General features: G+C 43.9%; 1 protein-coding gene across 7 annotated transcripts in view; it reads right to left on the reverse strand.

The window, feature by feature from the left end:
- dscama (Down syndrome cell adhesion molecule a) overlaps nucleotides 1-26,095 on the reverse strand; it is a 116,877-nt gene that overhangs the window by 20,175 nt on the left and 70,607 nt on the right. For 3 of the 7 annotated variants that reach the window (XM_020048634.3, XM_020048635.3, XM_020048633.3), the window contains exons 4-13: nucleotides 15,219-15,365; nucleotides 14,736-15,014; nucleotides 13,953-14,228; nucleotides 12,344-12,640; nucleotides 9,832-10,107; nucleotides 8,363-8,641; nucleotides 8,161-8,202; nucleotides 7,607-7,726; nucleotides 6,868-7,047; nucleotides 331-530 (exon numbers count right to left, since the gene is read on the reverse strand). In XM_020048634.3, coding sequence (XP_019904193.1) covers nucleotides 331-530; nucleotides 6,868-7,047; nucleotides 7,607-7,726; nucleotides 8,161-8,202; nucleotides 8,363-8,641; nucleotides 9,832-10,107; nucleotides 12,344-12,640; nucleotides 13,953-14,228; nucleotides 14,736-15,014; nucleotides 15,219-15,365 — 2,096 coding nt within the window. The other 4 variants (XM_010904384.4, XM_010904383.4, XM_034293362.1 and 1 more) reach the window with 3 other exon arrangements.

Below are 26,095 nucleotides of genomic sequence, written 5' to 3' on the forward strand. Positions count from 1 at the left end.
GTCACTCCTTTTGCCCACATTGCCCAATGTGGTGGTGACCATCAACTGAGTCACCTTCTAGGTCAGGGCTTACGATGTACCATCATACCTGTCCACAGATTGATAAACATAGCGGGCAAGCTTTTGCTCCACCGCTCAGCATAGGTATCCGTCTAGCACTAAAAGACTAACGAGATCTCGGCCCAACTCTCACTGCGATAGTCAGCAAAAAAACCAACAACATACAGAGAACGCAGTCAACAAACAGCTACGTGCCTGGACCAACTGCCAAGGAAAACAACTGCCAGGGAAGTGGGCTGTACCATTCCGCGTGGTAGTGTGTCTGTGTACCTGCAGCGTGGAGATGACCTCTTCAGCCACCTCTTTGACAGTGACCACGTAGCGGTGACTGCTTTCGGGGTTGATGATACGCTCCTCCTTCTCCCAGCGTACCATGATGGGCTTCTCCCCATGGGCAGTGCAGCTCATTTTCTTCTCACTGCCCTGTGTGGCCAGTGTGGTGTTGGGGTATGACGTGATCATGGCCGGGACTAGGAGTTAGAAAAACAGGAGGGAGCGATAGAGAGAACAGAAGGCACATATTGCATTAGTTATGACAGACTAAACATAAATATGCTGCCATAATCCAATTCCATACAGGGACGTTACAACAGTGTAATGAGCAATATTGTTCTGCTCAAATGACATTTAATTGAGTCATAGTTTAGCTGACTTCTGTTGTTGTGCTGGTTTACATTCTGCAGTCTTTGGTCCAATTTGTAATTTAATACACACTAAACACAGTAATTTGATCAATTTTAAAGTGCTTCTCTGTTATGTTGAGCTATGAAAACAAACATTGTTCTGTACGACAACAAGCAGCCATGCCTTGGATATAAGATACTCCCCATTGGTTGGTCTCTGACAGCACAATAAAGGAAGGACAGCACACCACACAAAGATACACAGCTCCTGAGATGTGATGAAAACTGTCAGGCAAGGGTTCGCAGACGTTTAAGCTTCATCTTTTATTCACTCCCCAGCCATTTTGAGCCACGCTACCAAAAAAGAAGGCTGATTTATTTTGCATGAAAACTATGAATTTTTAGTGCCATGCACTTTGAGTACTAAGGGGAAAAAATAACTTCTTGCCCCTTCTGTAAATGTTAGCGTTTTAAGCCACGATAGTCTCATTTTGCCATGTAAAGTGCCTCTGAGGTGCAATGTTTACCACCCTGACAGAGGCTGATACCGCCCTACTGGGATTGTCATAAATATAACAAAAGTTAGGCGCTGAAAGCAGAGGCCTCCAATGGGACACCACTACTGTGTTGAGAAACATGTAGTCTATGAGACACCTACTGCATAGAAGGGCTACATCAGGTGAGGTCGCCATCACACAGACAGGAGCAATGCAATCAGTGAGTGAAAGAGGGAGCGGGGCACAGCTGTGTCTGTCTGCCCCGAGGCATTGCCAGTCTTTTCATAGGCCTGTAATTGATGTGTTGATGTATTTCTTTAATATCCAGCAGAATTATGGGAAGAGGATCACGGCTCTGGGGGGAGGGGCAACGTATGCCCTCCACTGGGAGACTCCTGCATTGGGCAGGTACTCATTCTTTATTTAACCCTCTGGACTAAATAGTATGCACACCATGTGCACACACACACACACACACATACACACAGACACAGACACAAGTAAAAGCTATATTCAACAGCACTGACTGATGTGTATCTCTATCTGCTAGAGTAGAGGTCAGGAGAGACCCATTTCTAAATCTCCAAGATGCCTGTCAGACTGCAGGGAATTCTGGGATATTCGCCTCTTGCGAGGAAAAAAGGCTGCAGCCCCCGTCTCCCAGGCTCCCTTTCACCTGGCCATGTTACCATGCCAACAAACATCGGACAATCTCTCTCTCCCCCTCCATATTCTCTCCCTCTCTTCCATCCCCATCCTTAGAGGTGGCCATTTATAGGATCCAGGAATAGAACATGGAGCAGCAATTGATTTTCTGTGGGACCATGTTTCCACTGCCATAGCCCTGAATGTCGCAATGCAGAGCCAAAATAAAAACACAGAGATTTAACGCATACAGTATCTGTCTCTGATAGTGTAATGTATATTATATTCTTATATTTGTTATATAAATCATATATGTATGTGTGTGAATGTTTTTATGCATATATAATATATAAGTAGAATCGCAATCATAACTCAGTAAGGCAAATACATTTCAAGTATGAAACCACGTGGATTTGATTACTTAGGGCTGATATCGGCACATACATTTTCAGAGACCCGTTTTGGGTCAAAAGCCTCACTTGTACAATCAGTAGTCCAAAATCCTGGTATGCATCTTTGAAGTCCAACTGCAGCAAGGACCAACTCTTCATTCTCAATGAAAACGAGAAGTCCCCTGTGATTGTATCACTATGTAATAAAGTGTTGGGTTTGATTTATAATGACGGCAATAAGTCCTATCTTGCCTTTATGAGATGGCATTGTAGCATTGTAGCAACTGTAGCATTGTAGCAACTGTGTTGTTGTTTATAACTAGAGTCAGGGGGTAAGGGAGAAGTCCTGAACCTTTTCATGTGTATAGATCATACCTATCATACCTATAGCAGATGTGATGTTTACATCCAACCAACCTGATACCACTGTACATTGAATCATCTCCATATCTGCACAGCATGGACGTCTAACAGCATCATTAACCTATGACCGTAGATTCAGATGGACAGCCCCAGGCATCAAGCTCCATTTACCCCAGCAGAGTGAGTGTCTGGTTGAGGAATGTAGGCCACAGGGTGCCATGGCTGGACGCCGGGGCCGTGGGGGTGAGACCAGAATGAGACGAGATCACTCCCTACGGGAGCACACAGCCCCTGTAGCACTTTGTGTGGTGTATGTAGGTGTGTGTATGGAGTGTGTGTGTAAAAAAGGATTGTGTCCAGTGTGTTTTTGTATGTTGCAGTGTGTGTGTGGTGTGTGTATGTGTGTGTATGCATGTTTAAAACAAGCCTGTATGTGGGTAAGTGCTATCTTCATGCATATAACTCCTGTAGCTGCATAATTTTATTGGACATTGAGCATGATGTTGAGTATTTGGCTGCAGACAGGCGAGTTGAAGGCTAAAACAACAAAGGTCTGATTGGGTGATTGGGAGCTTGGCAACAATGTTGTTTTTCTCCAATTAAGTCTCATTATATGCTCTCATCTGCGTGTCTCAGTTGGTTATGTGTGTAATGCACTTAATTGATCCTAATTGGCACTGATAAACATTGATTGGCTGTTGACCCACTCTGATAAAACCAAACTACTGTACTTGTAATTCATTCAATCAATTGGATCAGTGGAGGTACAGTAGAGGAGACTTCAGTCATTTAGAAAGTGGAATTATTTAAAAAGTAACATTGATAATGTTACGTAATATAGAATAAAGTGTTGCATGCAGTACTAACAATTGACTAACAAGGAAAAAAGGCCATACCCATACAAACACAGAAAGCTGTCAGAATACTACTAGTATATACTACAACATAGGCATTCTGCTGTCTGTGGGCCTGCAGGACAGCATTAGCGTACATTAATGCAAGGTATTTTATATTTAGGCATTGAGCTTATGTGCATAAAGTAATACGAATACAATCCTCCCACTATTAGATCACAATAGCATTCACTATTTTCCCTATGCAACCATAAGAATAGTCTTGGCAAATGGAATCGGACTAAACCCCTGAAACCAGTACATGTTTGTATATGTGTGCCTGTTCCAGTACTGCATGAAGGTAAACCCGCCCAGAGCTCATTCTGTACTATATATCACCTGACCACTTCCCAGCCCGTCCCTTTAAGTGTTGCTCTAATTGTCTCTTAAGCCTCTTAAGTGGCAGTCCGGCCATATGAGCTTCTCCACAAGCCTCGGTGTTGCATGGCTGGGATAAAAAACACCCAGCAGCCCGGCAGGGAGGACACTGATACAACGCTGTGCTGCATGCTTCCCGTCTCTGGAGAGGAGGACACAGCCTGTTGTGTACAATGTGTAACAGTACACCTGCTCAGCAGCCCCGGCAGGACCGGTGGGTCGGGCGACTGGGTCTCGTCTGGCACAAACACACTGATCCACACGAGGCCACGGAAGAGGGGCTCCCAGGGAGGCTCAGGTTTCCATGAGGGCCAATCTCAACCTGAAGCCCAGCCAGCCAGACCGACCGACCGCAGAACGATCAAAACAATACCCTGAACCAGACTCCGGGAGCTGAGTTCAGCTTGACTGAGAACACACACACACACATTGCATATTGATAGGATGTACAACACAAAGGACTCTATAAAAATCTACCAGTGTGCCAAGACATATGTACATATACATATAAATTATTTATATATCTATTAACTGGGGTATGAGTGTGTGTGTGTTTGTAAGGGTCCTGGTGTGTTTTTGATGAAGTGTTCTATGAGCGAGTGTGTCAGACATAAAGCTATAGATGAGGGAGCAGTATTTAGCTGCAGCAGACAGAGTGACAGACAGAGAGGTAGAGATGAGGGAGCAGTATTTGGCTGTGGCAGACAGAGACACTCTGTTCTGGCCAGATAACAGCAAAAGGGAAATGTGCTCCACCCACACTGTGGGACTGGATCAATGAGCAACCAGCTCAGCCAGATGAGAGCAGGAGGCAATCACACACACATTCACACATGCATGCACATATACAAACAACACAACTCTGAAACACACTAAGAAGAACCTGATTTACATAGCTACTCGGACTTATAATGTTTATGCTGATTCAGGGGTTTTCCTCAACATTTCCTCTTCCATATTTAAAATCTGTGCAGTTACCAGTCTATTCACCATCAACGTGATGGGAAATTCATTTGTTAAAAACAATAGTCTTGCCACAATTTTCCAAAGATTCCTTTTTGTACCTGAGGAGGGCAGTGTTCCAATTGCAAAAATCTAGTGATTACGGACAGTATAGAATAATTCTGTTTGCATGTAGAACCAACGGACTGAATGTGAGGATAGCTTGGAACACTGTTTTACTGTTTTTATTTCAATTCCTGCACAATAATATGCTGCAGTGCATGCAATTTCATTTGTATGATTGATTGCACCATAATATATCTTATCTATCTATCTATCTATCTATCTATCTATCTATCTATCTATCTATCTATCTGTCTATCTATCTATCTATCTATCTATATATCTATATATCTATCTATATATCTATATATCTATATATCTATATATCTATATATATATATATATATATATATATATATATATATATATATATATATATATATATGGTTTGTTAAGGCATGTCATTTTGGAAGCCATTTCTGAGGAGGTTGAACATGTGTGTGTGTGTGTTTGTGTGTTTCACTGATGAAAGCTGGATAAAGGCTGACGGGCAGGAAAATCAAATTGTATCAGAAATAAAACAGAGTAATATTACACAAGGACAGGCGGCAGAAAGGGAAGTCTGCATAAAATAGGAAGCAGAAGAGGTGGAGTAGGAAAAGAAGAGAAAGATGGACAGCTTAGGGAGGAGGAGGGAAGGTAGAGAAGAAGACAAGGGAGGATGACAGACTGGTAGCCCAACCCCCCAACCCGCCCCCCCCCCCAGCCCTCTTTTCCGCATGGCAGCCTTGCCTGCATACAGAGTTCAAAGCCTAATGGAGGGGAGCTAAGTCCATGGCCACTCAGCGGATAAATGTCTGTGTTTCTCCAAGAGAAAGAAAGAGCAACGGAGACTGGCGACACTGTATGGCTGCTTTTGTGGAATGTGTTAAGACAGGGTGTGTTGTCCCATGGTAGAGGTGACCCACTGTACTGGTGAACGGTCCCACTGTACTGGTGACACACTGTACTGGTGAACGGTCCCACTGTACTGGTGACCCACTGTACTGGTGAACGGTCCCACTATACTGGTGACACACTGTACTGGTGAACGGTCCCACTGTACTGGTGACCCACTGTACTGGTGAACGGTCCCACTATACTGGTGACACACTGTACTGGTGAACGGTCCCACTGTACTGGTGACCCACTGTACTGGTGAACGGTCCCACTGTATTGGTGACCCACTGTACTGGTGACCCACTGTACTGGTGACCCACTGTCCTGGTGAACAGTCCCACTGTACTGGTGACCCACTGTACTGGTGACCCACTGTCCTGGTGAATGGTCCCACTGTACTGGTGATCCACTCTACTGGTGACCCACTGTACTGGTGAACGGTCCCACTGTACTGGTGAACGGTCCCACTGTACTGGTGACCCACTGTACTGGTGAACGGTCCCACTGTATTGGTGACCCACTGTACTGGTGACCCACTGTACTGGTGACCCACTGTACTGGTGAACGGTTCCACTCTACTGGTGACCCACTGTACTGGTGAATGGTCCCACTGTACTGGTGATCCACTCTACTGGTGACCCACTGTACTGGTGACCCACTGTACTGGTGAACGGTCCCACTCTACTGGTGACCCACTGTACTGGTGACCCACTGTACTGGTGACCCACTGTACTGGTGAACAGTCCCACTCTACTGGTGATCCACTCTACTGGTGACCCACTGTACTGGTAACCCACTGTACTGGTGACCCACTGTACTGGTGACCCACTGTACTGGTGAACGGTTCCACTCTACTGGTGACCCACTGTACTGGTGAACGGTCCCACTGTACTGGTGATCCACTCTACTGGTGACCCACTGTACTGGTGACCCACTGTACTGGTGAACGGTCCCACTGTACTGGTGATCCACTCTACTGGTGACCCACTGTACTGGTGACCCACTGTACTGGTGACCGTTCTGTCACAAAACGGTGTGAGGCCATGACACACAAGGGTCTTTAGTAACTTACTTTTGACGTTGAGGTACATGGACTTGCTCACGTCAGCTCCCACGTCGTTGCTGACCTTACAAAGATAGTAGCCGCTGTCTTCCTCCAGGACATGTTTGATGAGTAGAGAGCCATTCACCAGAACCTGGATCCGAAAGCCAGAGTTCAAGGCTATAGGCTGAAATTGGGGAACCCCCGCACCTGAGAGGGAGGGAGAGAGGGGGAAAGGGGAGTCCATAATGTCCCATGGTTTAGAATCAAATTAAGAAAGAATATTACATAATGGATGGACGTTTACAGCACAACTTTTCATCGTTTCTGGTGATGGTGTTGACTTCCTGTCAGTCCCTGTCTGTTTAGAGTTCAAGCACTGAGCTTTTAATATTCAACCACAAGCCTGTGGACTCAGTATGTCCTCTGTTTTGTATCATAAATGTATACTTTTCAATAGAAAAGCTCTTTTCATGCAATTCAGCAAGACAGTTGGAGGAGCAGAAATAGTAAACTGTTCCAGAACAACTCTGTGGCCAGTGTGGCAACAAAACACATAGTCACATGGGGGAAGAGTAGCTTTGAATGAATCCTGGTCATCAACATAAGGACACACTATAATACTATACACACAATAAAACGTTTTGCAACAGAAAAGGAATATCTATGTTCTAATTGGACAGTTTCAGCCAGTGCACCTTCGTGACCAAACAGTTATTCTTTACTAAACTCCAATGAACAATGATCATCACTCTTACTCTAATATTACCTTTGGAGTATTTCCACACAATGGTAGGGACAGGGTAACCCTCTGCTGAGCAGTTGAGGATCACAGCTTTGCCATAGATGCCATCTTGGTCTTTTGGCTGCACAACAAACTTGGGAGGAACTGGTTTGGAGAGTCACAGCAAAAAGATTATTGATTAACGCTTGTTATATGGTGTTGTGGTCTGAGTTAAATTAATTAGGCTTTATATAGTGTGTAAAAAAATAAAAGAGCTAATGCTTATGTGGGTTACCATAATTAGCAGGGTTTGGGGTCAGTTCCTTTTCAATGACAAACTATCGACCAATTCGGGTTGAATTTAAAATCATAACTGAATATGATTGAAAATAATTTGAATTGGAATGTCAATGTACATTCTGAATTGACTGGATTTTAAAGGAATTAACCCCAACCATGCATATAAGCCTTCAGTAGTGGAATAAGTGGCATCTCACATCACAACATTAAGTGATTAAGATGACAGTAAAACAGCACAGACACGTATGGTTATATTTTGTTTAAGCAAATCGCTGGGGCCATTCTTTCTTTCGCTATACCCAACATAGGCCTAGAGGTGAGTTGATTTGAATCCACTCCAACTGTAGGGGAACATATGAGAGAGAGTTCACTCTAGCAATATAGCGAGAAAACTACATTCTTGACTCATAGCTCATGAAGTGTCAAACCTGCTGCACCCTGACCCCTCCCCCTCTCCATCACCTCCCTCTCTTTCTCTCCCCTGTCCCCCACCCGCCTTACCCCTTACAATGAGCTGACTCTGGTGTTCCACTGTGGCGGCCAGGTTGCGAGCAATGCAGGTGTAATTGCCATTGTGTAGGAGAGACAGGTTGGAGATGCGCAGGGAGCTGGTGAAATCTATGTTGTCGATGGTTACGCCTAGGCTGGCTGGGATTGGCCGACCGTCTTTCTGCCAGGTGATGACGACAGGCTGGTCACCTGACATTACCACACATGGAATAAAGACACGCTGGCCGATGGAGAAGCGAGGGAACTCGAAGGGATGGATGGTTGGAGGAACTGCGGGAGAAATGGAGAGCTAGAGTTAAGGCATGTGTTAACATCTAGAGCAAGGACTGAACGCAGTCTCACTGTGCAGTAAGTAAGCAGGTGCCATCCTGTAACATCCCTGTGGAAAGATTTCCCTGATCAACCATCATAATACTCAGTCTATCATCTTATAAATAGGCGTTGAGGTGCAGGTAATAAAAATATACATATATACATTTCCTTTTGCTGAGAGTCTCAAGAATATAATAGAAATGTACCTGAATACTGAGGCATGGCCAGGCTCTTCATCTCACTTAGTCCCACTTCTCTCACTCTCGGTTTCTCTATTCCACTCTCACTGTTCCTCTTGGCTCTCTCTGTCCTTCTCTGCCTCACTCACTTTCTGTCTCTCGCTTTCTTCCACTATCTCTTTCTCTCCCTGTATTTCTCCCTATATCTCCCCATCTCTTTCTCTCTCACTCTCTCTCTCTTCTCTCTCTTTCTCTCTGTCTCTCTCTCTCCGGGGACACTGTAGCCATCGTGAGAAACAGATGCTTTGGAGAATTAATGATTTAAAATAACATTGGAATAAGCGGCACTTCAGTGCTTATTTAATTCACAACAAAGTAGGCATAATGGGCTCCTGGGGATTCCCTCTCCTCTCCTCTCCTCTCCGCAGCCTCGGAATGCTAAGCAGCCAAATTAGGCAGAGCGGGTTTGTTGGTGTTCCCAGTATTGTCTAAGGCCACAGCCGGCATGATTTCCCTCGCATGCTACACTCGTTAACGTGGTGGCGCCGCCAAGACCCTTGAGAGGGGGATTCCAATTGGTCCAATCGTACTGACGCTGGAAATAATGCAGCGTCACTATTGAGTAAAGACTAGTGAGCCATCTGTGTTACATACTGTAGTGTTCTGGCAGATTGGCACAGTGACCGTGAATGTTCCCATCAGCTGATACCAGGCCCCATTACACTGTGAGTTTTAGGAACCTTTTACTGATTGTGGCAGATGTCTGGAACGCGCCCAAACTAGGTACAGTAACACATCTCGTCCAGCAAGGCATGGTCCTGATTATCAGCTAATAAGAAGAATTAAATGTGTTGGATAATGGGCAGAGCTGAAGCCCCGCAGGCAGCTCTACAGCCCGGGAACCCCTGGAATATAAGTGTCTTTAAGTGAGTATGGCGAAGTGAGGTTTGAGTCCATAGCCTACTGTACCTTTTACACTAACGTGTACACTTTGGCTGGTGGAGAGAGAAGGTGAGACCAGCACACTGCATGTGTACTCTCCCTCATCCACATCCTTTTGTACATCATACAGCTTCAGTGTGCCGTTGTTCTCAAATGCCCGCTGCCGGTGGTTATAAGGGAGCAGGTTGGCGTCCTTGTGCCACTTGATGGAGTAATATGGGTAGCCAATGACGCGGCAGTGGATGTACATGTCCCGCCCAGCAATGGCGGTGAGGTTTTTCATTGGTCGTATGCTGGCAGGCCCTTAAAGGAGACAGAAGAGAAATACCTCTCTTAAAATGATTTTGAGGCTGAGAAATGTGAAACTTTAGAAGTGTGAGATGCTTAAGTATATTAGAAAGCATGGATACAGACAGTGACTAATTCTCTAAAAGACAAAGAAAACATATATTGGGGACTGTAACACATATTATTCTTTGGGACTTCTCTGACTGATATCCTAGAACAGATAACAGATTAATATAATATCAGGCACATCACTGATATTCTCTCTGTAATTTGGAAATACACTGTAAAGGGTTACATGAACACTGCTCTACATTCTCATGGAATAATAACAATCTACAGGCAGCCCATCCTGGGACCTATCTATACAACAGCTAAGCGTTCCAGAGGGTGGGTAACTACCCTGCGATTTTAATCTCTCTGAGGTGAAGTGAATTTTATTACACTGTTCTAGCACCTGCTAGACGCCAGGCATGATTGCGTTTGACAAGCATTAGAGCGCAATGTTCCCACTCTCCACTCATGAACCCATTATCAAAACCATTACTCACAATCCCTCTGCTCTCTTTCTCACATTGTTGAAAAACCAACAGCATATATGCAGTATATAACCAATACAGCTCCATAATACAGACCCTATTAGGGAAACTGAGTCTCTATTAGGATGCTTTACATGCAGTAGATAAGAGACAGTTACCCAAACCTCGCTGTTTTGCCCATACAGGCCATATGGAAACAAAAAGGTGATAGAAATGTAATAATGTTAAATAAATTGGTGTAACTAGATAGAAAATAAGACAGTTAAACTAAGTCTGTTGTGGTGTGTACAGCTAGTACAGGCACACGTGTTGCTGCTCTCTTTAGCACGATTAAGGAGCCAATGATGCAAGAAATAGTCATTACACAGTCTCTGTAATGGCACCTGCAGAGATTTATCGCCTTTACTCAGCTGCATTTAGTAGCCATATATATATATATATATATATATATATATATATATATATTATTTTCAATGCTAACTGGAAACTCTAGCATCCTCTCTCTAAATACAAGTCATAACTACAACCACCTAAAAGAGCTATCCAATCTCTATCACAGGACATGGTCTGTAACACAGGACATACTTCTCTGTCTTGAGCATTTATAAGGCAATTAATTCTCACTGAGTGGAAGTTGAAAGGCCTGAAATCTCCAAACAGATGCCTAGAAACCCTGACTACAGTCAGTGCTACAATAGCTGTTTTTTGTGTAGCTTGCCTGACACCTCCCTCCTCAGTGTAGATGGCTCCTCAGTCATATGCTAGTGCTAGTGTAAATCAACTTAATGGCATCCCAATATGAAGCCATCAGCGGGTGTTAGGTAGGGAGTAGGCATTAGAGAAGTTACTGCTGACATCAGTGAGTGATGATCGCAGCACTGAGCGAGCTCCTAGGATAATCTGCCATGTTCGAAACAGGAAATTAAAGGAAAAGGGAAAAAAGAGGACAGACAGACAAAAGAGCTAGTTGACTCAATTGAGACCCACATTGACACAGACAGGACAATGGTTGAGGAAAGGACTTAGAACACACACACACACACATACACACACAAATGCACAGACACAAAAACATACATAGAAACACCCAGATACAGACACACATACACACATTCACATACAATGAATGTGTGGCATATTTAAACAAAAAGAACAAAGAAGGACAGACAAAACTGCTCAACTACCACCCAAGTCACAAGACAACTCAACCAGCACAGGTTGCCTGGAACCAGATCCAAAGAGCTTTTTCAGCAGCGTTGGAAATATAATCAGAAACTACATTTTGGGATTCTCCAAACTCAGTAAAGTATTCTGATTATGTTCTGGCACTTTAGAAGAAGAAAGGAAGGACTGATTAAATCCATTAGGTGTCGTCATATTGTACTGAATTTGTGGTCAGACTCTCTGATATGGAACAAACTTTTTGCTGAATTGAATGTCATAGAGTAAAACAGAAAGCTGTCTTACTGAATGTATATCCCAATAACATCCTATCTGAATTTTAGGGTACACTTCAAGAAGCAATTTCCTAGTTTCTGTAAGTGTTACTACAATCTAATTACAATATATAACTGACTGCATTGAGTGAGGCACTTCAGCTTTGCCAAAAAACACATGCATAACAAATAACAAGAAACATGACAACAACAGCAGCAAATAAATTCATAAACATGTGTAAAATGTAATTGTTTTGGAGGAGCTGATCTGACAAGCACCTCTTACGTTTATTCGCGCCTGGTAGGAGACTGCCCCGGCCGAATTGTTGCAGATGCACCGGTAGACCCCCCCGTCCGGGCCTGTGGTCTGGCTGATGTTCAGATGGCTGACCACATGACCTTCTTGGTTGGTGTAGTGGCCGATGCGGTGGCGAGAGGTTCTGACCACTGGCTCGTCATCCAGGGTCCATGTCACTCGAGGCTCTGGTGTGCCTTTGACCGTGCAGAACAGTGAAACAAACTCGTTGGTCCCAAACACCTTCTCGCTGAAGGAGGAGATTATCTTGGGTGTGCCGTCTGGAGGGACAGAGAGGAGATCAGACATGAGGTTGGGACTGAACTTTTCCTATGTTCCTCTATAATGTAAGCTGAGGATTAGGTTTTGGCAGGCACGTGTACAGATAGACCCAGGAGGAGCCATTTCCCCTCAGACTGCCCTTTTTGCCCATTGGCCATCGGTGCCCACTTACTATTTACGCGACGCGCGTCATTCTCTCAGACGGGCATGCATTTTGCGTTACAACGCGGAAGCTGACAGCCACAAGGAAGCTGAGAATCACGAGGAAACTGACAGTCACGAGGAAGCTGACAGTCATGAGGAAGCTGAGAGTCACAAGGAAACTGACAGTCATGAGGAAGCTGACAGTCATGAGGAAGCTGAGAGTCACGAGGAAACTGACAGTCATGAGGAAGCTGACAGTCATGAGAAACCTGACAGCCACAAGGAAGCTGAGAATCATGAGGAAACTGACAGTAATGAGGAAGCTGACTGTCATGAGAAAGCTGAAAGTCACAAGGAAGCAGTCGGTCATGAGAAAGCTGACAGTCACAAGGAAGCAGTCAGTCATGAGAAAGCTGACAGTCATGAGAAAGTTGACTGTTATGAGGAAGCTGACCATCACGAAGAAGTGGCCAGTCATGAGGATGCAGTCAGTCATGAGGAAGCTGACAGTCATGAGGAAGCTGACAGTCATGAGGAAGCTGACTGTTATGAGGAAGCAGGTTTTTGTCAGCTGATACAAGATCTGTCTCAACCTGGAGTGTAATTCACTGTACATGAGCATGTACAGTGTCCATTCAGTCTAACACTGCATACTTCCATATATTGTATTAATACACACGTGAGGCAGTGCAAGAACAGTGGAAAGAGGTTTTGGTATTGTTCCTATTCCTCCTTCTCCACACCATTATAGATTATCAATACCCTCTTTATACTGGTCCAGGGCCACAGGAGACAGTTGCCGCAGCAACAGAGCTCAGTCGATGAGAGCAATGTGAGGCTTGTTCGGATAATCTAATAATAGGGGCTGTGGCAGGGCTTTGCTGCAGCCCTCATTAGCACACACACACACAACCCCCCCCCCCCCCACACACACACACACACACACACACAAATACACACACAAAAACATGCACGGATCAATTGTTGGTATTTCCCCATTCTCCACATCCATACAAAAACACATCAAACAGCATTCAAGCACACATTATCATGGAAGAACACTCACGGGTGCACATTCAGATTTTTTCTCTCCGGGTTTCAAATAGATACCGCTCACATTTACTATCTAACCCTCTGACCACACAGACATGTGCTGAGAGTACTGACCTTCCAGGATGACCTGAACAAAGTCCTGGGCAGACATCTTGCCATTCCGGGCAAAGCACTGGTAGGCTCCTCCATCACTCTTAGCCATTCCAGCCATTACCAGGTTCTCCCGGTTGTTGCCTGTCATGCGGACGCTGTTCCCGGGGTAGATGATCTCCCCATTCCGGTACCAGGAAAGCTCATACTCTTCTGAACCACTCACGCTGCATGACAGAGATACCTGGCTACCCACGCTGCCTTTCACCTTTCTAGGGCTGACCACTGCCTTCAGAGGCTCTGAAAGAGGGAGAGGAAAAATACTTCAGTATGTTTATATATATATTATAAAGTGACATACTGTATGTCAGTTTGTTAGAGATTAAAGGACTTGAAGGACTACGTGTATTGTTCCTGTGTATCATTCTGAGGCATTTTGCCACTATGAGGCAATGGTTTATTAATTTATGAGCATGAGCAAGTTCCACAAAATAGGAACTTGCTCATAATACAAATACAATGTTGGAGGCACGGTTTATACAGCAAATACATTCCAGTGTACTGAGAGCTTTGAAGCTTGTATAAGGCTGCATTTGGGTGATTCAGTGCCTTTGTTAATCATTTGTACTGAATCTCCAAGGCATAGGAACATGTAAGTTACAAAACAATATTGATATTTTAAAAAAGCGTCTTCAGCCTTCTACAGTATAACATTTAATATAAAAAATACAGATTTAGTTCCTAAATACTGAAACAATGAAACATAGTCTTCACAAACACCACAACTGAACAAACTCTACTACTGACCTTTAACCTGCAGCCTTCCCACCACCTCTGCGTTGCCATAACTGTTCCACACCTCACACACGTAGCTCCCGGTGTCGCCGGGCTGGGCCCTCTCGATCAGCAGCCCTGTTACACTTTGTCTGAAGCGACTATCCGGCTCCAGCGGTCGGTTGTCTTTCAGCCAGCGGTACTTGGGGGCTGGGTGACCAGATGCCTTGCATGGCAGCTCCACCCGGTGGGATGCCATTACTTCGCGACGCTCAAAGCCATCCAGGATGGCCGGCGCTGAGTTGGTGGGATCTGAGGGAAGAGATATGGTTGAATGTATTAGCGGAGTCAAAGGTACAGTATGAATTGTTAACAATACTCTGGCCACTGGGCTGGATTAGATCAAGACTAACATAGTGGTCATACAATGCAATACAGACCATTTTCCAGGCTAACACTGGCACCCAGCATGCACAACAGACTGGCATCCACACAATACTGTGCCCACATACGTACCCGACACAAAGAGGCGCGCGCTGTTGCTCTGCCTGGTCTCTCCCGTGTAGCGGTGGCGTGTCATACACCTGTAGTTATACAGCCCGTCCTCATTCTGCACATCCAGGATGTACAAGGCTCCTGTGGAAGTGATGAGGAACCGAGGAGCTGCAAGACAATTGCACACATCATAAGACATAGTCCACATTCATCTGTAGCTTTGCTTTTGGGACGCTCATTCGCACCAAAATGGAATCAACACCACCCTGTGTAGACATGGTCCTTTTTACCTGTTCAGGAAAATGAATTTAGCAAAAACACTCCAGCAGTAGATAAATAGAATAGTGTCTTTGTAAATATGTTCAAAGTTTTGTCTTTGAAGCGGCCTGGTCGTGAGGGTACAGACAGTGAACATCTGCTACAGCCTATTTAGCTGTATATATTTCAGAGGAACTTTGACAGTGTGGTGTGGTCAGTCTATAGACCAGCTTGTTATCATGCTGCTCTTGAATTCTCTCTCGCTCTGTCTCTCTCTTTCTCCCTATCTTTCTTTCAGTCTGTTGTAACTCTCTGTCTCAGACCACAGTAGAGACCCTGGGATAGCTTGGATATGGCACTATGACAGAGCTCAGGTGGGATGTGAGAATATAATCCAAATTTGAGGGAAGGCTAGGAATGGGGGAGGTTGTAAACACTTAGGGAGATAAATGTCGCCTGTAAAACACCCAACCCACAGCACTGCTTCAATCAACACTACCTTATCTCCATTTAACCATGTTTTATGTTTGATTTTCAAGTGTTTTTTTTTTTTTCTGGATACGTGCCATATTGCATGGACTTCTGTACAGAATGTACATGATATGTAATTACAACATATGTATTAAACCTTGAGGTATTTTCATTTTGACTGAAGGAGGCGAGTTAAAAGGAAGGAGAAAACCAACACAGAGAAGGTGAAAGGGAGAGAGATAGCGAAAGGGAGAAGGCGGCAGCAGCAGTGTATTGTGAGCAGTGTTGACCTAGTTAGAGCATGGATTTGATATCCTGAAGGGCTTTTCAGCTTGTGGTCTAGATGCAGTTGTGTGTGACAAGCAACCACTGGTAAAGAGAGGGGTAAAGGAAAGGGTGCATGTGTGTGGTGTGAGCATGCATGCCTCCCTGTATCTGTGTGTGTGTGTGTGTGTGTATGTGTGTGTGTACTTGAATACTATACAAATGGTTGCATACTGGCAGAACATAATTTTTTCACACCATTTCTCAGTGAGTGTGCTATTTTACAAGCTATTAAACAACTCAGTCACCCTTTGGTCACTCCAACACAAGCCTGTAGAATGAGACATACTTGCATGTTAAGAAAAACTATTCATTTCCAAGCAGTTGCAGAAAACTGCTATCAAAGGAAGAGGAAGCAGTCACTCTCTCTCTTCTCTCCCTCTGTTTCCTGGAACTTTGCCTGGCATGCTGCTAGACGCAGAAAGTTGACAATATTTTGTTTTACAGGCTTATGAATGAGAGACGCTTTCATTAAAACAGACTGCCTGTCATCTGTGACAAGGGAGAGTGGGTAATGTGTGTGTCTGTGTGTCACCGTGTCTAAGCACTGCACTGCTGCAGTTTTAAAAGGCTTTCCAAGCTCACATACACACACAGACAGACAAACACACACACTCACTCAAACACAATTATATACAGAGCCACTAGATTGCTGTTTCTTAGATTCCACCCCTCTTGGTACAGGGTTGAAATCAGATTCCTGATGACTCCCCTGGGAATGATATTACAAACCGTCTTTCTTTTGCAAATTCTCTGTTTTATTCTTCTAAAACCACTACCACAAACCACAACCTCCCTACCTTATTAATAATGCAGACAGCTTAGGCCTTGGCATTTCTGACCTCCAATAAGAATCCTACATTGCACTGGAGCACTGCACTGCACTGCACTGCACTGCCTCTGATCTGCTGAGAGATGGAGATGGCCAGCTGAGACCACGCCTTAAGAGGAGACCATTCCTTGCTCATCTCATACTCTCTGTGTCTCCTTCTACTGTCTCTCTCCCCACCCCCTCTCAACCTCCATGTTCACTGTCAAGGAGCTCTATGTGTCTGAGTGTGTGTGTGTGTGTGTGTGTGTGAACATCTCTCTGCAGTACAGGGCTACACAGATGCTTGGTCAATAATAACGATCCACAGCACTCTTCTACGCCCTGCCTTTCTCTCTCAGTCCGCCTACTGCATACTAACACAAATAGGGCTGAGAGAGGTAGAGAGAACCATCTGTGAGAGCACTGTGCGTGTGTGTGTGTGTGTGGGTTTCTATGTGCATTGGTGAAAGTGTCTGTGTGTGTCTGAGGGGATGGAAATGGCATCACCAAGCCATAGTGGCACCAATCCCTGTTCCCTGTCCTTCCTCTAGCCAGGTGCTTGGCATGGCCTTGCTCAGGGAAACAAGTCCCTCTCTGTAAGTATCCACTCAATAGATTCAATTAATCCTCATACTGCAATGGGCTTGTGCACATTGACTCTGTATTCTTTACAGTGGATGATTTTGCTGAAACTTCACACATTTAGACCAAATCTTACCCATGAATTGTAACAGGCTAGAATAAGAGGGAATTGCAGACATACTGGTACATTCAAATTTTATATTTCCTTTAATGCAGTTTCCTTTTATGGAATTCTGTTTTTCTACATACAAAACAGAGTAACTCATTATCTCTTCTCGGATACATACAAGGACAAGGTTCAGCTCTTCCTCCAGAGAAGCTCACAGCTCTTCCTTATGACCTATGATTGCTGGGCAACCATATGTCTAAAATGTGTCTTTCTCCATGTCTGTACACAAAAGGACTGCTGTTTAGGACCAGCAGCTAAGCTCTGAGACATTTGCTGAGTCTACACTGATAGAAATACTAGGAGAGAGAAAAACAGATTAAGAAAGGGACAGAAAGAATCTCCCTACATGTGTGTAGTTGTCTGTGTGTGTGTAAGACACAGTACCTCTGGGATACAACCACTCTCTTTCATCTGAAATTACTTACAAATTAGCATACACAAATGTGCAAGAGAGAAAAAATCTCAAACCTTCATATGCTAATACTGATAATGGCCAGGCAGAGCAATTATAAAAAAAAGTCATCTGTCTCTGTTTGACAGATCCCAACAGGTGCATGAACACTGACCTCACAGCCTTACTCTCTGAATCTCTCTTTGTCTTCAGTTAAATTCACTTAAATTCCATTTGCTTCATTGGAATGATGTTACAATGTACAATACACTCTGATGTGTTATAGACATAATTTAAAACAACTTTTTTCCATAAATATACACTCACCTAAAGGATTATTAGGAACACCTGTTCAATTTCTCATGAATGCAATTATCTAATCAACCAATCACATGGCAGTTGCTTCAATGCATTTAGGGGTGTGGTCCTGGTCAAGACAATCTCCTGAACTCCAAACTGAATGTCAGAATGGGAAAGAAAGGTGATTCAAGCAATTTTGAGCGTGGCATGGTTGTTGGTGCCAGACGGGCCAGTCTGAGTATTTCACAATCTGCTCAGTTACTGGGATTTTCACGCACAACCATTTCTAGGGTTTACAAAGAATGGTGTGAAAAGGGACAAAACATCCAGTATGCGGCAGTCCTGTGGGCAAAAATGCCTTGTTGATGCTAGAGGTCAGAGGAGAATGGGCCGACTGATTCAAGCTGATAGAAGAGCAACTTTGACTGAAATAACCACTCGTTACAACCGAGGTATGCAGCAAAGCATTTGTGAAGCCACAACACGCACAACCTTGAGGCAGATGGACTACAACAGCAGAAGACCCCACCGGGTACCACTCATCTCCACTACAAATAGGAAAAAGAGGCTACAATTTGTATGAGCTCACCAAAATTGGACAGTTGAAGACTGGAAGAATGTTGCCTGGTCTGATGAGTCTCGATTTATGTTGAGACATTCAGATGGTAGAGTCAGAATTTGGTGTAAACAGAATGAGAACATGGATCCATCATGCCTGTGCAGACTGGTGGTGGTGGTGTAATGGTGTGGGGGATGTTTTCTTGGCACACTTAGTGCCAATTGGGCATTGTTTAAATTCCACGGCCTACCTGAGCATTGTTTCTGACCATGTCCATCTCTTTATGACCACCATGTACCCATCCTCTGATGGCTACTTCCAGCAGGATAATGCACCATGTCACAAAGCTTGAATCATTTCAAATTGGTTTCTTGAACATGACAATGAGTTCACTGTACTGAAATGGCCCCCACAGTCACCAGATCTCAACCCAATAGAGCATCTTTGGGATGTGGTGGAACTGGAGCTTCGTGCCCTGGATGTGCATCCCACAAATCTCCATCAACTGCAAGTTGCTATCCTATCAATATGGGCCAACATTTCTAAAGAATGCTTTCAGCACCTTGTTGAATCAATGCCACGTAGAACTAAGGCAGTTCTGAAGGTGAAAGGGGGTCAAACACAGTATTAGTATGGTGTTCCTAATAATCCTTTAGGTGATAATGAAAGCACCGATAATGAAAACAAAACCAGATAATGAAAGTGAAAACACGTTTTTAGAAGTTGGTGCAATTTACTGAACATTTTAAACACTTCAACATCTTTTGTAAATGAATATTTAGAACCTTTATTCAGTGGATTTGGGCAGTTTCTCAAATTATTTCTTTTACATCCTATGAAGCATTGATGGGGAGCATTAGGTCTCCCCGAAGATGTTCAATGAAATTTAAATCTCTGCGTCTCTGCTTTGGCTAGGCCTCTCCATTCATCCTTCTCTCAATCCAGACCAGTCTCCCAGTCCAATTACCACCTCGTCCTGATTAGTAATCGTCACAATCACATTGACTACTTCTCTTCAGAGAATGCTATGTAGACGCTAAGTTTTGCTTATGTGAAAGCAAAACCCTTGTCTTCTCACTCTTGATGACTTGCACTAGCGATTTCTCCTCTCGTTTACTGATAGGCTCAGACGATGACGAAAGGTCAACTAGTTGAAACGCTAAGTGTTACACACTTGCCGTGAATGGTCATAAAAACAATGTATGACGTGAATTAGCAATCAGAGTTAAGACGAGTGCCAAGGTCTACAGTTGCTTCTGTGTGCAACAGCATTTAGATTTTCCCCATTCGGTCTTCCCTGACCAAGATCCTTCTTGCACAGGCACTGAACGGGCAAAGCTTGAAAGAGTCTTAAGTGTTCCAGACTTTTACCATCAACAATAATCAAACACTACAGTAGTCTCCTGAAACCAATTCTGTATGGCCTTCTCAGATCTGTGCCTTAACACAATTCTTGGAGGTCTACAGAGACTTCATGGCTTGGTTTTTGGTATCGCATATCAAGTTATTGAGACATTTTCAGGACAATCAAAGGACACATCTGAGCTCAATTCTGATTGTCATGACAAAGTTAATTTTTTTTATGTACGTAAGATATTTCCATTTGGAATTTTTCAATAAATTGTTATATATTTTCTTATTTTAGCTTTGCTTAGAAATTATATATATATACAGTGGGTAGGTCAAGTAAACCATATTTATATATATATATATATATATATATATAAATATACACAGACGAACAGGCAAAAGCTTGAACCTTGTTCCTCAAACCATTCCCGAACTATGTGTGCAGTGTGGCAGGGTGCATTATGCTGCTGAAACAGGCCACAGCGAACTGCACGTTGCAGGTACACATGACCACAACTCCAAACCAGTTTGGCGTATCGGAACCGTGCGTCAACTACTGGGGCGTCAGTCTGGCTTGGATGTCAGGGTGCTTGGCTAGTGTTCTTGTCACTACTGGTAGCATGAGGCGGTACCTGCAGCCCATTCAGGTTGCACAGGTAGTCCAACTCCTCAAGGATGACATATCCATATGTGCCGCCGCAAAAAGGTTTGCTGTGTCTCCCAGTACAGTCTCAGGAGCATGGAGGAGATACCAGGAGACAGTTCATTATACAAGGAGAGCTGGACAGGATCGTAGAAGTGCATCAACCCAGCAGCAGGACCAGTATCTGCTCTTCTGTGCAAGGAGGAACAGGAGGAGCACTGCCAGAGCCCTACAAAATGACCTCCAGTAGGCTACTGGTGTGCATGTCTCTGTCCAAACTGTCAGAAACAGACGCCATGAGGGTGACATGAGGGCCCGACATCCTCTAGATCAGAGGTCTCAAACCGGTTCTACGGAGGGCCAAGTGTCATTTCTACCCCACCTGGTTGTTTAGGTCTGAAGTGGGAACCAATTTAAAGGAAAATTGGTGGTGGGTCAATTGGGAACCAATTTTGGCGGTGGGTCAGTGATGGTCTGGGGAGGCATATCCTTGGAGGGTCGCACAGACCTCCACATACTAGCCAATGGTACCCTGACTGCTGTTAGGTACCGGGATGAAATCCTCACCCTAACCCCCTTGCGCTAGTGCAGTGGGCCCTGGGTTCCTCCTGGTGCAGGACAATGCCCAGCCTCATGTGGCCAGAGTGTGTATGGAGTTCTTGGATGACAAAGGCTTTGATGCCATTGACTGGCCCTCAAAAGATGTGGGTACCAGTGTTTAACAGTTATGTTATTACGAGAGCAATAGTCAATACAGGGTCTCAGACCTCCATCCATTTTCTTGACGAAGAAGAAGCTGGATGTAGCTGGGAATACAGTGGAACGAATGAACCCTTGAGCCAGCGCCTCCTGGGCGGACGTTTCCATTGCCTCTTCGTGGGATAAAGGATACACACGTCCTCGCAGATGAGCAGCCCTGGGCAAAAGATCCATTGCAGAGTCCCAAGCTCTATGTAGAGGTAAGGAAGAAGCTTTAGCATTAGAAAAGACATCCCTAAACTCAGTGTATTCCCGCGGAAGAGGTGACGGAGGCAAGTCGGAGGAGGGCTCCAGATGGACAGCCTGTAAAACATTAGGGAGGCACTGTGAATGGCACAGAGGAGACCAGTCAACAATACAGGGTCCACCCAGGAAATGAAGGGGTTATGCCTCTGCAACCAGGGGATGCCTAGTACAATAGAATGAGTGGAATCAGGCATGACCAGAAACTTTAGGGCTTCTACATGGGTTTTATTGATGACCATAAATACATGTACACTTTGATGTGTAGTAAGTCCCGTCCCTAAAGGCAGTCCATTCAAACTCTGTACAGCGAGTGCCCAGCTCAAGGGAGTGATAGTCAACTGTAATTGGCTGACCAATCCATCCAAAATAAAGTACCCGGCAGCTCCTGAATCAACTAGGGCTGAAACACACAGATCAGGCTGCTTAGTGTGGAAATGTCACCTCAACCAAAACAGGATAAGCAGCGTATTGAGAAGCCTGGGTAGACCTCCCTAACTGGACCATGGTGTTAGACGGACACCCTCTGGACTTTTGCACAGCAGTCAAAAGGATGAAGGGAGAAATTGGCGAGCTGATGACCACCCTCTCCACAGTACAAACACAAACATAGACAAAGACATCAACTTTGATCTTCCCTGGTAAGGTGAGTAGACCCGATCTCCATTGCCACACTATCTTTCCTATCAGCAGCCTGGCTGGTGTTCAACTGTTTTGTAGAGGAGCCTTTCCACACTTTCGGTGAATTATCCATATGGACAGATTGATATGATGATTTAATCCAGAGTCCTCGTCCTTGCAGGTCAATTCAGCATGTAACTCTTTTCAACCAGTCTGTATACTGAGAGTAAGGCCGCGTCGTTCCATCCACTGCTGGCTGCGACGGTCCGGAGGGCATATTCCGCAGCGCTCCGAACACCATCCCTTCCATCTGCTGGGTGATTGAAGTTGGATATGAACAAGTCCTAAGAAGATGTGTATGACTGGATAGCCTTATGAAAACGTCCCCAGAGGGCTGTAGCCCATTCAGTGACTAACCCCGTGAGGCAGGAAATAAGAAAGCCCACCTTCTGTTCGTCTGATGGCAGTGCTCCTGATATTTGTGCCAGATGGAGACGGCACTGAAGCAGGAAGCTCATGCATTGACTGGGACTTCTGTCATATCTCTCTGGAGTCAGCCCAGAAAGAGGAGAGGACGAGGTAGAGAGGGAGACCTCATGACCAAACCGCCTGCGGCTTCCAATGACGAAGGCCGCCCTGTCATGTCCAGGCAGTTCAGAACGTTGAGAACCTGGTACATGGCCACCTCCAAACAAGAAAGCCGGCGAAACCGTCACACTGTCTGTAAATACCCATCACTGCTGACAGGGAGCACACCATAAGCCTTGCAGTTATAGAGATGTTCTGACCCAGTCGTCTGGCCATAAAAATATGGCCCTTGTCAAAGTCGCTCAGGTCTTTACTCCTGCCTATTTCCCCTCCATCCAACACATTGACTACAAGAACTGATTGTTCAATGTGTTGAACTGATTGTTCGCTTACCAACTAATCTAATCTACCACTAACTTGACATGTGCCCTTATTAAAAGATGATCAATGTTATTTGCGTCATCTGTGATTGGTCATAATGTTTTGGCTCATCACTTTATATTAGGAGTGAAAGTTAATGTGTTAACATGCACTATTAATTTAAAATAATTAATCATTAAAATGTTTGTCACCTCAGAAACATCCAGATCAGTGCTTCACTTGAGTTGTTAAGAATGTGACACCAGCACTTACTGCTTTTTTTTTTCTTTTCTTGACTTTTACAGGTACTTTTTTCAACATAGCAATGTAGAGTAAGCATTCATGTAGTGTTGCCACTAGTCTATGAATCCTGCCAAACAGCGTATATTCTGCAAAACCAGAAAGTACGTTTCTTTTACAATGGGAAGTTAAACAGGTGTCCTGACTCAGTTGTTTCTGAAGATACTAATTGTAAGAATTGGGTTTGTAAATGGAAAATAAAATTCTTCACTCAGACAGCGATGCTGCACTAGATTATGAATTTTTCTCAACATTGAATATTGTAATATCACAACGCAACCTATCTTTCATAACTATAAATAGATTTACCATCACTTTTCAACTTTGAACTGTGGCAGCTGATCAGCCCCAAGACATAAATAAAACAGTGAACTTTCAACAACAGAAATAAAAATGTGCCTTATCATCATTCTGATTGTCCTCCAAAAGTCTTATCAGAGCCAGCCTCCAAGCTGTATCTGGTGTTCCCTGCCAGGCAATATCTGCCAGGCAGTGTGTGTTGTGGAGTTTGGTTCACCTCCAGAGATAAGGGTTATTACTGTCACTGTAACCTTGGTCACTCAAAGTCACACTACTTGACATTAACAACAGTATGCTGGGCCACCTGGAGCTATCTGCATTTATAATTAATACATCCCCTACCCTGCATACTCTCTCTCTCCATTCCCTCTAGTTGTGTGTGTCTATAAATGTGTATGTTTATGTGGGGGCGCATATGTGTGTGTGTGTGTGTGTGTGTGTGTTTGTCCCCTGCGGTGAAGAGACTTGAAGCTGCTATTCAACAGACATGAACTGCATAATTATTGTGTTCTCTCCAATTCTGAAAGACTAAATAAAATAAATAATTTCAGAACAACATCACATCAAGGTCCTCTAAAGCAGAGTGTGCCAGGCCTGAGTTTTAATACTACGAGTTTCATTTGAAATACTTTAGCTGAACAAATGCATTTAACTTTTCAATATGGAATAGTTTCATGGTTGGTATTTTTCTTCCCAGACACTTCAGTCCAAATTTGTGGCAGGTCTGGTAGAACAGGGTTAGGCCTAGTTCGACCAATGTGGTGTGGCCTTCATTAGCCAATAGGCCATTAGCCAATGCCTTGAAAATGACCTGATACGATATGCATTGGTTTAATCAGCTTAGTCTACCAACCAACCATATCCCATGTCACAATATAATACATGTTTTGTGTACCCAAGTCCAAATAGCTAACATTGTGGCAAAACAGCAGAAAACACAATGCAGCTGAGCTGTCTCGCTATCACTGTCTTGTACTATAACAAGATAGTTTTTGCTACATAGTAACACAAAAAAAGTGCTGTAGGCTTTCATCGGCTGGCTCAGGCTAGACTTGATTCAAAGTGTTTGTTGACATGATCTAATGTAACGAATGCCGCTCCATTTGATGACACACCCCTCTGTATTTTGATTCTCTCATATCAAAAGAAAAATACTTTACATACCAGTAGAATGTTATGGTCTCTCCTTAAAGGCCAACTTTTAATTTTATATGGTCCAGGCTGATATGTGCTCTGTGGAAGAGCCTGGGGATGACGTTAAACAGTTTGTAAACCCACCCATTAAAGAACTTCTAGTAGGCAAGCAGACAAAATACAAAATAGGTAATTGAAGAAAATCGGACCAGATGGCAGAATACCTCCGAGTGGGGCGGAGATTCATCTTTCAGCAAGAAAGTGACCTAAAGAACTTGATTGGCCCTGCCAAACCTGGACTTCCATTGAACATCTATCGGGAGACCTGAAAATCGCTGATTCTCCCCATCCAATCTGACAGAGCTTCAGAGGATCTAAAAGTCAGAAAGTAAGAAACTAATCAAATCCGTATGTGCAAAGCTAGATAGAAGCATACCGAAATAGATTTAAAGCTTTGATGGCTGCCAAAGGCTATTCTACAAAACACATTGTAAAGGGTCTAATTACTTATGTACATGATAAATAAAAAACTATTTCAACAAATTGGCAAACATTTCTATAATTAAATAAATGTTCTACTTATAATTGCAGGGTATTGTGTATAGATTAATAACAAACTAATTGTATTCAAAAATATATTCTAAACACAACTAAATATGGAGAAAGTGTGAATACTTTGATAGATACAATACACATACAGTATATAGTAGCAATATACCACACAGTCCAGAGATGCCATACTGTTAATATAAATTGGTTACCAACACCATTAGAAAAGTAATAAGATTTGTGATG

This window comes from Esox lucius, chromosome 7 (assembly GCF_011004845.1).
Source record: "Esox lucius isolate fEsoLuc1 chromosome 7, fEsoLuc1.pri, whole genome shotgun sequence".
Taxonomy (NCBI): Eukaryota; Metazoa; Chordata; class Actinopteri; order Esociformes; family Esocidae; genus Esox; species Esox lucius.